This window comes from Falco naumanni, chromosome 1 (assembly GCF_017639655.2).
Source record: "Falco naumanni isolate bFalNau1 chromosome 1, bFalNau1.pat, whole genome shotgun sequence".
NCBI classification, from domain to species: domain Eukaryota; kingdom Metazoa; phylum Chordata; class Aves; order Falconiformes; family Falconidae; genus Falco; species Falco naumanni.
This window is the reverse complement of record NC_054054.1, coordinates 105,635,668-105,653,087: the sequence shown is the minus strand read 5'-3', so window position 1 is coordinate 105,653,087 and position 17,420 is coordinate 105,635,668. Positions and strand designations below refer to the sequence as shown.

General features: G+C 50.5%; 1 protein-coding gene across 4 annotated transcripts in view; it reads left to right on the top strand.

Annotated features, from left to right (window-relative positions):
* LOC121097432 (NADPH--cytochrome P450 reductase) overlaps positions 1 to 17,420 on the top strand; it is a 31,173-nt gene that overhangs the window by 805 nt on the left and 12,948 nt on the right. Inside the window, exons 2-3 of one of the 4 annotated variants that reach the window (XM_040614446.1) lie at positions 1,440 to 1,580; positions 12,129 to 12,321. In XM_040614446.1, coding sequence (XP_040470380.1) covers positions 12,143 to 12,321 — 179 coding nt within the window. In that variant the 5' untranslated portion in view covers positions 1,440 to 1,580; positions 12,129 to 12,142. Of the gene's footprint in view, positions 1 to 1,436; positions 1,581 to 6,492; positions 6,637 to 12,128; positions 12,322 to 17,420 lie in introns of those variants that run through there. The other 3 variants (XM_040614453.1, XM_040614460.1, XM_040614467.1) reach the window with 3 other exon arrangements.

Sequence of the window (17,420 nt, the reverse complement as noted above, 5' to 3'; positions counted from 1 at the left end):
TACCCCATCCCAGGCTGCTGCTGGTTAAAACCTTTCAATTAACTTCTTTTTCTGGCACTTCTCTGCAGAACGTTTTTCACGGCATCTGACTGACGCCTTTGCTGCACGCTGGGCTGGTTTGCTGTTGTTCTGCCTCTTGTTCTTTATAAACCTCTGGGATGTTGAAAGACTGTTTGCCCCTGTCTTTTCCTCATGGAATTGCTTTGCAAAGTGAAATCATTGCCTTAGGGAATGTCCCTGTTGAAGGAAATAATGGAAAACCCCCTCTCTTGGAATATTAAAGCTGGAGAGGAGGTGAATGTACCTGGATGATGATGCTGGGAGTTAGTCATCGGTGTGGAATTGATTCTTAGGAAGTTGACTGACTTGCAGGAGTAAGCACAGCTGGTGCACCTTGGGGTGTGCTTTGGTCTGCCAGTGTTTAGACCATGGGTTAGCTCTCAGAGCGTGAGAAGGAATGGTAGTGCTTAGTGGAATGCATATAGAGCAGAAGGATTGCAGAGGTTTTCTGCCTGATCTGAGCAAGTCTGGAAAACTGGAATGAGTTTGTATTTCTACAGCTTTTTTAAAAAGCAGAAACATGATATCCAGTTGAGAAGCACAGGGAAGGATCAGGTCTCTGTTTTTAAATCCTGAAAGTGAACCAGTGCTAGTGTTGGTGGGGGCATCCTTTCTTCCATACTGCTTTATCCTTTGTGTGGACTGTAGTGAGCGGCTGCATGATTTCATATTTTTTTTGCCAGCCGGCAGAGCTGCGCTTAGTGGGGTGCGTTGATGCACACATCCCTTTTGCTAGATGAAGGGCAATGTGCTTTCTTCCAGTGTTTTTGTAGCTCTGTGAGAAATCCTGATTTCTGTTGTGCACGTGCAAAGCAAACTTGCAGATTAATCTGCTGCAGGTGAGGAAACTGGTGTTTTGTCACAGAAGGGCTGGTGAACCAGATCCCTCCTGGAAAACCTGATGTTGTCCCAGTACAGCTCTTGGTTTTCCTTTGGATGCATCTTGTGCTGGTTGATTGCCCTGAAACAGGCTGTGCATGGCACAGTGTGTGGGTTCAGAGAGTCCTCTGTGTTGCACGTGGATGCGATGGTGCACGAGAACTGTATTTGCAAAACACTTTTCTGTAAAGCAGGACAGAAACAGGGAGGTTACTGGTGCTACAGGGCAAAAAAACCCAACTGACGCAACTGAACACTTTCTCTTCATCTTCTAACAAGGAGAGTAAGATGAAGTGTGGGCAGGAAGGAGGAGTGTCACACCACTAACCCTCTGTTAATTAGTCCTGATCTAATTGTGACGGAGTAAAATCTCTTGCTTTGTCATCGCTTTGTAGGCGCCTCCTGTTCAGTCCATAATCTATCGGGTGGTGCCTTCTGGGTAGCCATGGTTGAGCAAGTAAGTGCCTCCAGCAACTTTTGTTCTGTTTCTTCCAAAGCAGCTGGAGGAGTTTGACGGGGCCATACGACCAAAACTCCTTGTCTTGTTTTGAGGGAGGCTCTCCCCGTGGCTCGCCACCCTTTGTGCTGGAGCTCACAGGCCCGGCCCCATCAGTGCTTGTTTGCAGAACCGTAGGTGCAAGGTAACCTCTTGAGCATCGCAGGTTGTGGAGCATCTGTGGGGGCAGCTGGGTTTGGGGAGGGTGGCTGGGAGCAGTGGTTTCTTTACCCAGTTCACCCACATTGAAAGCGGCATGTGGAACTGTGTCTGGAGTGAAATTCCATTTGATCTTTACTCTCTCCTTTGGCTGTTGCAACACAGCCAAAATACCATGTTCTCTTGATCCTGGAGGACTAGGGAAAAGGGTTCCCTGCTCACGTCTTTGATCCTGCTGTCTCCTCCCCATCCCTCTGCTCTGGTATAAAAGAAAGCCACCCAGCCGTTACCTTTGCTGACACTGAACTTTGTTCTGTTTCGTGATATGGGCTCTCCTACCTCTAAAAACACAACCTGTAGAACTTGCATAAGTTGCTTTCCCAATGTGATCATTTGATCCGAGTGGTGAGATTACTGTATACTATTGTTGAGAGTGAGTCACAAGCCCTGCAGTGACAGGTGCACCTCTGCCAAGATTGGTTTTTTATAGAGTTTGAAGTTTCATATATCAGAACAAATAATTACAGGCTGCTTGTAATCTCTTGCTGCTTCTCCCGAAGTAAACATTCAAGTCAATTGTGTGCTGCTGATCATTTATGGAATCCAGAAAGAGCGGAAGAGGAGTGTTTGTATCTCTAGTGGCTTCTTTAGGGCCGCAAGTCCCAAGAGTGGCCAAGTTTGATCTGCGGTGGCAGATTATTGTAGTGTTCTTGGTTAGTTATCAGCCACTTCTGGGCCTCTAGTTATTCTTTTGCGAGGAATGAGGTAGAGTTATTGACTAACTTTCCATTCTCCCTGTAAGGAGTAGGAGATGGGGAGGTTGGAGTTAAAGATGGGGTTGGATTTTTCTCCTTGGAAAATCTGGCTCAGCAGTGCATGGGCAATTCTGTAGGGAGTTGGTAGGTCTGTCTTTGTGGCACTGGCAAGTATGCTGGATCTTGCTGCATGGTTGCTTGTGAAATGCATCTATTGACTTGCTTTCACGGGTCATTGCTAGCATCTCTCTGTTCTAGCTAACTCCAAGCGTTGGAGGAGCAAGCTGGTAAAAAGCCTGCAAGGATTGTGCAAGCCCTGGTTGTGAAACAGGGCTGTATGCATAACTGCTGGAGGTAAGAGGAGCAGCTTGTGCTCTGAAGGGGGGGAAAAAAAAAATATCCCGTGTCAAGTACCTTCTGTTTTTGTTGACCGTAGTGGGGTGGGAGTGCTGCTGTTTTTGCAACTGGGGATCAGCCTTTTAGCCTGTGACCTTGCTTATTCCCTGCCTGACTTGTCTGTTGTCCTGTGGCCCGTGGCCCTTTTTGGCATGGGGACACCTGCTTTGGGTATGGGATTGATTTCTGAGGTGTGCTGGTGCACGTGACTGTGTGTGGTTGCAGGGGGCTGGGCTGGGTAGTTGCCTGTATTTCACAAACGTTCAGTAACGTGAAATAGAGCTCAGATAATCTTACCTGTAACAGCCTGGGAGGTTTGTAGGGTGACTTCACACACTCCTAACAGGGCAGCCAGATGTGAAACCTGGATCTGGGACCAGGAGGACAGATCCCTGGCTGAGTTCCCACAGGATGTAAGGATCATGCAGTAACACCTCCTTCCTGTACAGCAACATAGGAGACAGGCTGAAGTCATGTCTGAAAAGCTCTTGCATCCTCAGAGGAAAGCTACCTTATAAATACAAAATGTCCTGATTCCATCCAAACAGTGCTTGGTTTTCCTTAAATAAATCCCCCAAACACTATTTTGACTGGGGGCCTTTGCAGTTCTTAAACCTTTGCAAGATCTATTTAATCGTGTCCCTCTGATGCTCTTCCAGCTGTTAGTTTCAAAGGAAACCTCCCAAATGAGAACAGCCGTGAGTGGGTTTTGCTCTCCAAACTCCTCCTTGTGGAAGAGGTCAAAATCCGTGGCTACCAACCCTGTCCAAAGGGCTCCCCTCCCTGTAGTGCTGCAGGCAAAATCACAGCTTGTCACACCAACCCTCAACAAAAGCAGGCGGGGGTAAGCAAACAGCCTGTTTGGAGGAACTGAACTTTCAGCTGTGGCAGCGTTGGGTGCAACACTTGCAGAACAACACTTGCAGAAGAGGCTGCTGAAAAAAATACCATATTCCCTTCTTGATGTTAAAAAAAACCCCATTTTCAGCAGGACCTGAACCATGCAAAATGCATGCCTGAATGGGTTGCTCCTAAGATTTTGCTGCATTGCCCTCTGAGCAGTTGATGTGACTGCATAGTGCCTGTGATAATTAGCAATGGGGTGGTCTACAACCCATACAGATTTGTCCCGGCTCCTGGATATGGGTGGTGTTGAGACCCCTGTTCCTCCATTCAAACGATACTCTGAATTTGTTCCTCCCTGGGACTGGGAGGAACAGTATTAGTTAGCAAGGGGATTCGGTTTACCCATTGTTCTCAGGTTTTATTTATCCTGTTAATCCTGAAGTGCTTTTTTTTTCTGTACTGGCTCATGTTAATCTGCATGAAGGAAGGTGTTCGGGTGCCTAAGCTGGTGAGATGCCACACATCCTTGTTTAAAGTTTGAGAGATGGGCTTTTATCTGGTGAAAGGAAATGTACAGATGTAGTTATTCTGGGTTGCTTTCTTTTCATTCAGCTTGGCAAGTTTGTATTCATTTTTGTGTTGGATAACTCCTTAAGTCCTTTGATTTAGTGTACTGGGCTCCCTGCACAGCGCCCCCACCTCCCCCCCCCCCCCCCCCCCGCCTTGGTATATCCATAGGGTGGAGTTGCTTTCTGCTTCAGTAAAACTGTTCTTCTGTTCTCTTCCTTGCTTTTACAACTGCTCTGCTGGCCTTGAATAAGACCCACTGACCAGGAAAAAAATCCAAGTGTGACAGTGAAAGTTCAAATATGCAGTATTTCAAGCTTCAGACTGACTGATGCACGCTCAGCATCTGTCTCGTGCCTAAAATAGATGTTCTGCCAATGTCTGAGCTGGTGTGTCAAGGCCTGGTTAGAAGAGACCTTGCAATAGTAATTTGTTCTGTTTCACAAAAAAACCAGCTTCTGGGTTTCTTACCCCTGCTTGAGGTGCTGCTGCAGCCGAGTTCTGTGTTCACATGGGGATTTCTGAGCTGGTGGAAGCATTGGAGGCTCGTGGAAAGGCAACTTTTCTAGTGTTCAAGAGAGACTGCTGCTTTCCACCCTTCTTCATTAAGCTGGGGGTGGTTAATGGGAAGTTGTGGTGGGAATTCTTGTTTTTGAAATATGTAGGAAGAAAGTGATGCAGAAGTGCTAGGCGTGGTGAGCTGTCATGCGTAGTGAAAGCCGAACCTCACTGTTGCAGGCACTGGTGGAAGTCAGTCCTGGATCACTGCTCACTGTTGCCCTGGCGAGGAAAGCACGCCTTTGGCCCTCGCTGGGTGCAGTGGCTGCCCTGTTTCACAGCGAGCACTAGCTTGGGGGGTTAAAACAAGGCTGATGGGGCGAGGAAGCCATGAGGCTTCCCCCCACACTTTCCTTCCCCAGGAGCCCACCTGCAGGATGAGACACCCCCCCACACCACCCCCCCCCCACCCCCCCACCCCCGGAGCAGGGAGCCCAGGCATGGCCACTTGTCTGGTCAGATGATCAAAAGCTTCTTGTTGATGGGAAATGCAATCTGTGCAGAGAAAAGGCTAATCCAAGGGCTGCTGAAGGGGTAATGTTAAATAACCTGGATCTGAGTGCCTGTGTTGATGGTCTGCTTTTGTTTTGGAAAGGACCACTTTTCTTGCCAGGTCTCCTTTTACTATAAAGGAAAGGAAAAAGCTAATTTGAGGCTTGCTGAGACTGGCACGGGCTGATGTAAACAGAATTTCTTATTCTAATCAGTTGCATTCATACCCAAAGAGGAATGAGAGGCCATCTGGTTTTGCCCCAAGGGTCTCCTGGCCTAATACCACACACTAGCACATCAGAAAGCCCTCGCTGCGGTGGGATTCATAAGAGACCGGGCAGAAATGTCATCTCCACCACAGCCCTGCTTTCCTTCTGCAGCTGCCTCTCCTCCTTCCTCGTGGGCTTCTGTCTGTGGGGCTTCTCTTCCTGACACACGCTGGTAACCCTCCTGTCTTGTATCTTTAGTGGGTGAAAGAAGAAAACCCTTTGCTGGTCACAAGACTGCATTCCTCTTTGTAAGCAAGTCTTTTCCTTCTCCTGCGCTGCCACTGCTGTGTGGAGCAACAGGGGCTCGCTTCAGCTTCCTTCTGGTGCTGCCGTCTGTGTGAGCTCTCGACCAGCTTTGCAGATGCCATGGGAATAGGGTCCTGTGAGAAGGTTGCTGAGTGGTTTTTTATGGGTTTTTTTGTTTTTTTTGTTCCTCCTGGGTGTTTCAGTTAAGTTAGCTTCTATTCAGTCTTCCCATTTTGCTGTTGTTTCTAAAGCTCAGGCTGCAGCTTGGTGCTGTACAAAGAGAAGGAGCTTCCATTTGCTCTGGCTGCTCATCTCTGTTGTGTGTCTCCCCTCTATCCTGAAGCTGTCTTCTGGGGCTGTGCCACGATGCCAGTGGAAATAATTGATCTCAGCTTTAAAATCGGGCTTTTTGAAGGCTTCTTCTGGAAGCCAGTCATGGCCCTGATCTGTGTTGTGCCGTGGTCCTGTGCAAGAATGGTCAGCACAGGAAAGGAGGATGCCTAGGGCAGGCAAGGCATGTGGTGGGGAGGGTGGTCTAGTCATGCGCACCCACCTGCACCTAGGGACTCCGGCTCTGGCACACCTCGTGGTAACGCTGACGTCCCCTGCCACGCAGGGCTTCCAGCACTAGAAATCGTGACAGCTGTGGTTCCGCTTTGTTCACTGATGCAATGCATGTGCTGAGTCAGTGGCATGAGGGTCATCATCATGTGGCTGCCGAGAGCAAGAAGAGTGCTCTGCCAAGTCAGCTCTACCAGTCCTGTCCCCTTCCCCAGTGGGGCTTTTACTGGGAGTCTGAACTGGAGTGATCCAGTCTGAAAGAACCGGTGGCTTTTTGAGTGTGCGTCGCTTTTAGATGCGGTGGTGACTTGTGTGGATTCCTGTTGACAAGAAACTGGAAAGCCGTCCTTTGGTGAGTGTTGTTAGTGGAGAGGGGCTGGGCACTGCAGGGCTTGTGCTGGCAGTGGGAGGGTACGGCCGAGGCACAAGGCGAGCTCTTGCTGCGGGCACGGTTTGACTTCAACTACCTGACGTCCCTGCTAGCATTCCGCTGAGACAGCCTGGACCTTGCTGCGGGCTGGGGAAGGCTTGGCTGCCTGCGCCCTGCTGAGCTCCCTTTGAATGGTGCCTGGCACTGGTGTGGGTGCTGGGCAGAGGGTGACTAATGGCACTCTGTGCATTTATGTCACTCGGTTCCTCCTTTGACTCTGGTCGTCACAGATTTATTTTGCACGTACTGCAAAATAGAGCTGCTGCTGGCAGCTCCCGAGTTTATCTGCAGGTGTCCAAAGGGTGCTGATGCTGCTCAGTTCCCATTTGGAAAACTGTTTCAGTAATCTCTGGGGCACGGGAGATGGGGGTGCAGCCTCTGTGCTGCCCCGTGCCAGGGCACGCAGCGCACGTAGGGCACAGCAGGACTCGTGCCTATCACCACACGGGTGTGCAGGGATTGTGGGGAGCCCTCTCTGCTGTCTTCAGTTGAACACGGGGGCTTCTTGGTGCTACTGGCTGTGATCAGCTGGCCGGCTGGAGCCCGGGGATCGGTTACTGGGGGTGGGAGCAGCAAGCAGCCCCGAGCTGCGCTTGGTCAGCAGCCTTCCTTCTCCTTTCCCTTTCACGTGAGCAGGGCTGATGCTGTGGGTCACGGCATGCTTGTGATGGCACAGGCCAGAGGAGAGTCAAGCACAGAGCTTGATCACTTGTTTTTGGGGCAAGAGTTGCAGGCTGCAGTCCTGGTCTGGGACCGGGAAGTCAAATTGTCCTGAGACACTTGAAACACATCACAGACATTACACAAAAAAAATCCACCTCCTTCAAGCTCACAAAGAGCCAAATTCCTGCCCAAATCACCAACTTGGCTTCAGAGCCAAGGCTTTTTGGTCATACTAGAAGATAGTACAATGTGACTTGCAGAAACATCCCTATATTTGCAGAAAGGGAGACCTCCCAGCCACGTTTCATGACCGTGGTGCTGTGTTCCAGCCTGCTTTCAGGGGCATCTGCTGCATCATCTTCTGTTTGCGGTCAGCTGTGTGCAAGAGAGGGGGAGGAATAGATCTTTTGGGTCTCGTGCTGACTACATGGCTTTTAGGGCACTCCCTGTGCTGTCATGTCTGTTCTAATACTATTTTTATTTATATTTTAGTATTTGTAACCCTGCGACCTGATAGCACTTTTAGGCTATATGGAAATCATGGGGGATTTGAGGATGCCTGGTACTAGCTCCCAGTTCTTTGCTTCAAAGATGGGCATGAAAATTAGGAATACAATTTTTATCTTTTTTTTTTTTTTTTTACTCTAAGAAGGAAGTGCATCTGTTGGGTAGCATGGAGATGTGCAGCGAGGATCCCCGGTGACGGACTGATTGTGAGCTGCCATGTATCAAACAAATTCACCCGTTTAGAAGCTGCATTCAGAGGCTGGAAAGCTGTGCTAAAGTACAGCATTGCTTGATTGCAATCTTTCAAATTGTTGTGACTTTTCTGTGTGACGTAGATGCCTCACATCTCAGCTGATACTGAATGCTTTACACCAGATAGAGTGTGCATAAGCAAGGATCTAGGAACTGGAGCCATGATTAAAAAGAAAAAAAGGGGGGTGTGGGGGTGTGGAAATGGAAGTCTGTCTTACCTTGATTTGAAGATATAATAAACATTTGGGATAAAATAACTAACCTTGAAACTGGTGTCAGGGGAAATTCTGCATCAAATTTCTTTTCCCCTTTAAAAGTCTGGCCTGATTCTATTGGTGTCCTTCCAGAGACCGCAGGATTTCCAGGATAACTAAGTTCCAAGTAAGAGTCAGGTTTATTTTCACTGGATGTTAGGACAGGACATGTATTTGAAAATGAATTGCTGTAAACTTCTGGGAAATAATAGTTATGACCAAAGAGTGAGATTGAGGAATAATCTTCCTGTGCTAGGTGGAGTTAAATAAAGTTTCTGAGTTATGACAGCCCTTTATGTAAAGAAGCGTGAGGTCTAATTCCACATCTTTGCCTTTCTCTTGCTACACCTAAGCAAACCTTTTCCTGAGGGTGGGGATGGTGAAGGGAAAGCAAAAAGAAAGCCCTGTAGCTAGGATATAGGACTTGAGTCTAAATGTCCAGGACCAGATGGAGCCCAACATCAAAATTAAAGCAGTTCTTGAGTCTTAGGTTCCATCGCTAGAGAATGACGGTTTCCTTCCAGGATTAGAGGTCAGTATATAGCCTTTATGCTATGGAGAGTTGTGAATGAAGAGAGGAGACCAAACCAGGATTCTGGTCCATGCACCAGACGCGTAAGCCTCCAGAAATAACTCTTCCCTCTGGCTGTGGGGAGTGAGCGGGTGGTCTGGCAGCAGCTGTAGGTTCCCCTTTGAAGTGCTGGAGAGCTGCAGTGTGGTGAAGGCCAGGAGATGGTATGGCTTCCTCCCCCGTGTCTGTCCACGCTGCGTTCCTGGGAGCTTCCTTCCTGAGGGTGCCTCTCTCCAAGGCATTGCTACCTGCGAGAGCAGACCGCCTCGGGAGGCTTGAAAAAGCAAAACCCTTCGTGGCTGCTGCTTGTCCCCTCCGCTCTGTGTGGCCAGAAGCTGTGCTGCTTTGGGCACAGCGATGGATTTCTGCTGGCCCTCGCCTTGCTGATGAGCTCCTGAACTCATTCTCTCGCCTTGTGTAAGGGCAGCTGGCTGATATCCCTGCCTGAGCTATCTGGAGCTGGGAGGGGAATTGCTGTGGGGCCAGGTGCGTGCAGCTTGTACGCATTCCACCCCAGGCTGGTGGCCGCTCACCAGAGACGTGCCTGGCTTTGAAACTCCTCTCCCTGTGCGCTTTGTTACAAGGGATGCTGCTGGGCTCCGTGCAAGGAGGCTTTCTTAGGGCTCAGCTGCTGCGAGTGCTGGATTTGGTGCTCGGGTGGGAAAGGGTGCAGCTCCTGCCCAAAATCAGCTTAGCATGGTCTCTATGAGCCTTGGATTTTGGTGTTTGTTTTTTTTCTTCCCCATGGTTTGTCATAGCCTTATGTGCCATGGGAAAGTGCTTGTCAAGGAAAGTGAGTGAAAGACAAGCTGAGGATAAACTTAGTGACGTGACCATTCCCTGGCTACCTTCATGTAATTTGGGCAATGGAAGCTGGCACTGAAAAAAAAACCCAAACAAACAACAAACCAGCACCTTGCAGTGTTGGAGGTGTTGATCCCGGCAGCCTATTGCCTGTGTTTGGGCACTGCTGCCTCCATCTCTTTGCAGAAGAGTTGGGGCTGTGCTGTGCGTGAGGGGAAGCATTGCCCAGCAGCCCTCAGCCTGCCACGTAACGAGCAATTCAAATGATGAGCAAGACTACGAGAGGGAAGCTGCGTGGGGGAATGGGTTGCCTGGCAGTTTCTGACTGGGATCTTCCTACAGATGAGGTGCATTGGCTGTGAGGGGAAGAGCTTGCAATTAAAACTTCTGGGGTTTCATCAGGAATGAAGACAATAAACCAGCAGCATTTTTCCTCCCACCAGTGCCTGCCCTTGGGCTCAGCTGCCAGACCACCTCCTCGGTGATTTACTGGAACCCAGTAAGGAGGAGGAGAGAGCCCCTGCCAGCAGCTTTGCCTTGTTGGCCAATAAGCTCCAGTTGTGGAAGCTTTAACTAACAGTTTAGTCTACAGTTAGACAGAAATAACACCCAGCTCTTGCTTGGCTCTGAGATCTAGTGATGGAAAGCCTGTCTGCAAGGAGTGAGGACAGGGTGACCTGCCTGATGGAGAGGAATGGGCAGTTTGCTTGCCTGCAGTCACACCACTCATGTTTTTCTTCCAGCTCCTCACTTAGTGTCATCTCGGGGAACCTCGTGGGAAGCTTTGCAGTACAGTCACTTGCCAAGTTCTCCACCGAATTAAACTTTTTGTGGGGTTGAGAACCTGCTGGGTTGCAAAAGTACCCAGGAGCTCACCCATGATTGCTGCCAGGTGGCTGTGGACTTCTCCCTACGCTCTGCAGGGCTGCCTTTTGTAGCTGGTGGTCTCTGGCAGAGTACTTCATGTTCTCCCAAGCTGTGCTTTTTCTTTGTAGGGGTAACGACAAGGAGTTCTTTGCTGAAGACCTTACCTGGTCACCCTTGTTAGTGCTCCCTGACCATCACCTCCCCTTTTCTTCCCAGCTCCTGAATGTGTTAGCATAACCTTAAACTTTAGTCAGTTTTATTTCTCAGCCCAGGCGCAGCATGGAGTTTGCAGCTTCTCTTCCAGCCCCCTGGAAAGCTGTCTGGGGGCTTTTCTCTGGCAGGCACAGGTTTGCTGAACAGATTAACTCTCCCCTCACAGCTCAGCCATGGGACATGTCCTTTCTCTCAGGTGGCACCCTCACGGCTCTGAGTCACTTTTCTGTGTGCAAGTTCAAATGTTCATGGCCTCTTGGTTTGGCAGGATGCCCAAGTACAAGAAGAGAGTCACTTTGCCCTTACAAATCAAGTTTTCAGTTAATTATCTGTTTACTTGGATGGAGCGTGTCCTTGTGTGTTGGGAAGATAATCTTGTGATGTGGACTAGGGTCAGAGGAGTTCGGAGCTTTGGCAGAGCAGCAGGAGGGAGGGAGTGGTGGGTGGCTCCCCAGGGGAAGGACAGGGGACGTACGGCTACTTGGGTGCTTGAAGACTGGGTGCTCATCCTTGAGCTACCGTGGACTGTGGGTATGGCCGTGGGCAAGTCACAAGTCACTTAAACTCTGCCTTGGCAAGTGGAAAGGAGTAATTCAAGAAGGTGGAAGTTAAACCGGGGAGGATAGCGGAGGGGACTGGGAAGCTAGAGGCCTGAAAAGGGGTGAATAGTAAATCCAATCTGCACGTGGAGGTGGGCAGTAAATCAGAGCACTCAGCATTTGTGTTGTAACGACCTGAGGGATGCTCGTGGAAGTACCATGCCACAGTCCTGCCCTGTGGTTTATAAGCACAGCAGTAGGTCTGGGGCATTGTATCATCCTGTGGAAAGGAGGGAGAAAGGCCCAGGTGTGTGGGGTGATTGAGAGAGTGAGGTCTTTCCCCACTAATGGCTCTGTGGTGAGTAAGGGCTTTAGTAAAGGCTGGCCATGAGTCCCTGGTGAATTTCTCTGGGCTGTTAGTAGGAGCCAGGTTGGGCTCCCTGGCTGGAACGTGGGGCTGCTCCAGTAGTGCTGGCAGAGGGAGAGCAGAACTCACCGCTGACGATGGATCAGCGTGGATGCAATGGGAATGGAAAAGCTTGGTGGGCCAGTGAGATACCTCAGGATGCAAAAGGATCTCACATTATTGTGATGCAAAGCCTCTGTTTCCAAAGAGTTTTTGGGCTGCCTTGTGCTTGTAAGACTAAATGCATAATGAAAAAGCATAGTCTGGACTGCTCTTAACACTCTTTGGTCTTCTGTGGCACTGTGTGACTGCTGGTGTTCATTTTTCTTTGCTTACAGTGCCTCTGACCGTCATGGGGGGTGCTGGCATGGAACAAAACATCTCCCCTGCCAACAGCCCTGCGCAGCAAGACTCGCTCTTCAGCATGATGGACGTGTTTCTCATCTCGCTCATCACCGGGCTTTTTACGTACTGGTTCTTCTTCCGCAAGAAAAAAGAGGAAGTCCCAGACCTCCCCAAAATGCAATCAGTGTAAGTAACAACTCTCAGGCAGCACGGGGTGAGTGTAGCTTTATGTCTTGCTTATGGTAGGTCCTTGGAGGTTTTGCAGGAGGCTCAGTTGGATTGTAGGAGGCCCGCAGGCGAGGGGACTTGGTCCCAAAGTGCATTTCCCTCCCTTCACGTTTCTCGTGAGCTGTGTGTTCACTTCACAATGCAGAAATCCCCATGGAAGATCCAGGCTGCAGTTCTGCCTTATCCCACGGTGTGGCCCAAATCAGCAATTCCGAGTTTCCCAAGCGAGGCAGAAAAGCCTCTGGCTGTACTTCAAAACTCTTAAGGATTGCTTTGGCTATTCTATGTGTTTTCTGATAAGAGTCATATTTAGATAAATCTGGGGAAACGTGGACTTGCTTCTAAGCAGATTTCTTATCACAAATCTTACCTACTTTTAGCTATGAAGAAAAGAAATAGTTTTGGGGAGCTGGGAGGTAGTTCCTGGGCATGAGCTGCGGGGCAGCTCTTGTGAGACTTGCTTGGCTTTGATGCCAGGTTACCGCAGCAGCAGCAGACTAGGTTTGGAGAGGGAGAAGCCCTTCTTCCACCCTGTCTTCTGCAGAGGGTTTAGGGCCAGGAGCGATACCTGTTGGTGGAGATCTGTGTGCATTTAGTTCCTTATCTCGGTCACATACCAAACTTAACGTCAGTTTTCTGCTGGACTTTTTAGCTCATTCTTTGTTTCCTCTGGGGCATTGGTAAGAACACTAAACAGAGGTCTGAAACCCACTGCAGCAGAGAACTGGTGGGAACTGGTGTTGTGCAGCACCTTTCCCTTCAGTCTCCTGGGATCTGATCCCTGTGTGGGTGCAGTTTGCCCTTGGGAGAAAGCCAGCCTTAGCCCAGCTCTGTGTTTTCCGTTCCTTTGCAGAAGGTAACCACACAACAAAGGTCAGCCCTCTGGGTTTTAATGCTGGCTGCAAATTCACTGTAGAGCCCCCCAGTCCTGAGCGGATGGTTCTTGAGGCCATGCCATGAGGATGGGGAAAGCAATGTCTGGCTGCCTGCGGTAGGTTCCAGATTTAATGCATAGAGTTTCACCAGCACGGTGTCCTGTGAGGTGGGTCTCTCCCTGTGGCACTTAGTGGGTGCTGCTCTGGCAGGAGATACGTCTCAGTCCTTCATTTCAAGTGTTACAGCCCATTGTGGAAAGAAGCTGTGGCAGGACCTGTCTGTAGGCTGCTCAGATGAGGATGTTTGGTGATAAGCCAAGGCATATCAGCAGATCAGCATATCAGCATATCCCTGCATATCAGCAGGGAATTGATGCTCCTGTTACCCTGTGTGTGAAAGCTAAATCAAACACAGCAAGCCGTTGTAGGTCTGTTATTTCTACCTTTGTGGGTAATGCTGCTTCCAGTTTTCAGGGCTTGTCATCCCGTGTTTGTGGTGTAATTCAGGTCATAATTGAAAAGGAGCAAGTTCAGCCTCATCATTGCTGCTTTGGTCAGATCATGACCCTCTCCTCTGGTGGCAGAGCCCTCTGCTTGAAGGCAGGCCTGGGATGCCAGGTCTGTTGTGAAATCCCTGGGTAACGGGAGGAGTAGCACACAGCTGAGAGCAAACTCGCAGGCAGGCTGCACGCACTGGTGTTGCGGGAGGGTGGAAAGTACGTTTCCTGGCTGGGAGAGTTTCAAAAGGAAGAAGTGTCCCTGGCTGCGGTACCTCGTGCAGACGGGTGCACACGTGGCTGGTACAGCCTAGCTTTCTGTGCCTGCTTGGCTTTACCTTGGGATTTTTTTTTATTGGATCAGTCAGATACTTTCCCCCTTGTGCCTGCAGGATGCTGTGCGTATCAGTGCCTGCAGTTGCGTCTGGAAATTGTAACGAGAACGGCCGCGCTGCGCTGAGAGCTAAGCCAGCTGGAGAAATAGCACTATCAATCTGAAATTAGATCCCAACATGGCACAGACTGACTGGGAGAGCTCCCGTGCTCGCTGTCCTTGTGACTGTTTCCACCCATCACGTGCAGCTCTTCCAGAGGCTGTCGTGACCTTGCGGAGGAGCCGCGCTGCGGAGAAGCTTTCAGACTCCCCCCGGGTATATGTTCCCACCATGTCCTGCTGCAGGACCTCAGCATGTGCGCTTCCCTCTGAGCGTGGCTGGAGGTTTTGGCTTTGAGCTGACTCAGACATTCTGCCTGTGGGGTCTGTGCCGCCTTTTCCACCTGTGTGGGAGACTGCTGGCGAGGAGCACTGTGCAACTGCTCCCTGCCAGAGCTGTGGTAGAGCAGCACCTCCTGTCACTGATAACCAGGGCAGAGGGACAAGGTTGCTCCAGACCTTGTCTGACACAACTGCATTTTGGAAAAGTGACAGCCAGGCAGGTGAAGAGTGAGAATTTTTCCCCATACGTTTAGCCTGACCCTGTTGCAGCCCTGCTGTGGTCGTTGTGGCAAGCTGGTCTTGCCACAAAATTCAGGTGCCATACCGGAAAAGATTTCCTGCATCCTTCCCAAGATGTAGCTGTTACCAACACTTAACAACATCAGATGTTTTTCTTCTGTAGCCAGTGAGATTTTCAGTTTTCAAAGTCAGCAATGAATTCTAAGGATGTCCAGGAGCTGAGGTCTGCACCTGGCGTTGTGGATGTGTGGTGCGGTGTGGATGCAGTGTGGACCCATAAGCCAAGGCTGTGGTTGGTGGCACATCCATCCTCCGGGACAGAGACAAGCAACTTCCTGCAGCTTTTGTTGTTTTCTGGGATACTTGGCACCAGGAGGGAAATGGGTGGGGAAAACAAGCTTGTTCAGCCTCGGATTTCCTTTCCCTCCTGTCATCCTTGAGTCTGGGGTGGAGTTTCCTTTGTGATAAACAAGCAAATCTGTAAGATACAGGATCGTGCTGTCAGCCACTGCCTGTGGCTAGCTGGATATAGCAAGGTGGCCCATGGGCAAGCCTGTCTGCAGGCAGGGAAGCTGTCCCAGACCCATAAAGGCAGAGAGCCCTCGGCAGGGCTGTCTGCAGCTGAAGTGGAGAGCCTTGACCTTCAGAGGCATCGCTTTTTTTCTTCAGTATGCTCTTTGCAGCTCTGCCTTGACTTGCCAAACTGTCCTGAACTGCTTTATCGGATGGTGTTGGGTGATGATTTCTGTTGTGTCACTTTGGCCCCCAACTTCAGCCTTGGAAGACTGGAGGGTGGAAATGCTGAACAGCAATTCAGACATCACGATGGCTGCTGCTTTAATGGGTTTGCTTGCAACGTGGCAGAGTGCAAGCAGCGTCGCTGACCTGAATGCAGCGTCCAGCACCTTGGTGACCCTCCTGGGGTTTTTGGGAGCCGCTGCTGAGCAGCACGTCTTGATCAAACCACATCGGCTCAGCAGGGTCTGCAAAGGAAATGCTGCTGCTGCAGCTGCCCGTGGTTGTGGAAGAACAGATGCATGGTCCAGGTACCTTGTTCTGGATGGCACCTGGGCTGCGTTCACCCTACATGGCTCCACCAGCCTGCAAGGCTCGGGAAACGTCATGATCTTGCCCTGACGATTGCATCTCTGGGTTCAGACATGGTTCAGGCGCTTGCTGATCCCTCACCCTTACAGCCAAGTGGAGCTGGTTTCCTGCCTGAAGCCCCCAGAGAAGGAGCAGAGTCCAGCACATGCAGAGGTTGCCCACGTACAAGATGTCCTGTACCTGTGTTGTGTAACACATGCGTGCGTGGGGCAGGCCAGGATACCGCCGACTGAGGGTCGCCTGCATTTTGACCATTTTTAGACTTAATTGAAACCACCGGACCAGCCTTCCCGCAGCCTGCCCTGCAGATGTCATTAGGGAGGATGGCTCTCGATCGCCATGCAGCCGTGGCCACCACGCTTCCTCGCAGGGGCGTTGCTGGGGAAGGCACTAATTTATTTTTATTCTTCGCCTGTACCTCCTCTGCCTGTTGCTCAATCACAGATTTCTTTCCTTTCTCATGTACCCACTCCAGAGTTGTGCAGACTGTTGCCCCGGGGAGATGCAGGCGAGACGGCAATTGGTATGCTGGGTGTCACCCCCTCCCTTGTCCCCCCCGTCTTTAACATTGTCTGGGGCAGAAATTGGCTTATCTCTGTTCTTCAGCTATAGAGAAATCCGTTCCCTGGTGCTTGTAGGGCTTCCTGTGGCAGGAATTGCTCCAGCTCCTTAGGCTGATTAGCTCTTTGCTGCCTGCGTGTGTGTTAGAGACAGAGAGACCATCTCTAATTTAATTTAATAGGATCCTGAAGAGAACAAACTCCTTTGAGCTGCCTGCGTAATGGCACTGCCATAGTTACCCGTAGTGTTGCTCACGCAGTGTCTGGAATCGTTTCATTCAGCTACAGCATTGACTGTTGTGTTTTTTTGTTTTGTTTTTGTTTTTTAAAAAAGAATATATATAAAAGCAGCTGTGATATAAACAGTTTCCAAGGTAACAAGGCTGGGGGAGGGTTTTGTGTCCCATCACGGATGGGAGAGGGACGTGTGCTGCGGAGGATCCTGGGAGGTTTCATTCTCCACTCCTAATTCCTTTCTGCCACTGCTGCCAGATGTTGCAGTTTCTCAGGACTGTGCGGATCCACTTGGTAACTTCCAAAGCCCCACCACCAGGATCCGAGCGAACAGGACCATTCCTGCTATGACCTGCGCTGGGACCTTTTGTGCTGGCTCCCTTCTCTTTAACAAAAGGCTGACGCTTGGCTTTAATGCCCAGGAGGAGCAGAATGGAAAGGGCAGTGTGTGTGTTGCTCCAGAGCTAAGTTAGATCCATCCCCCCCACACCTCCCCTCGCCGACAGACACGGCTGCCCTGCAATTCTTTGTCTGCCTCTTCCCTGCCCCGGCCATGGGCTGCGTGTACTCGGCCCCCGCAGAAGAGGCGGCTGCGGCGAGGTGAGTTAATCTGCCCGGTGGGCAGGTGGGGTTGCTCTGACTCAGAGGGGCTCTCCTGCTGCCCCAAAGCTGGGTGAAATGGGGCGCCTCTCCCTTCTGGGGCAGGAGGAGAAGGAAGGGGAGATGCTCTCCTTGGAGGCAGGCTGCTCCAGAGGAGATCCTGCCGGTGGCGCTCGGTTTCTCTGCAGCCTCCAGGCTGCGTTCTCAGTCCTGGATGTACCTGTACTTT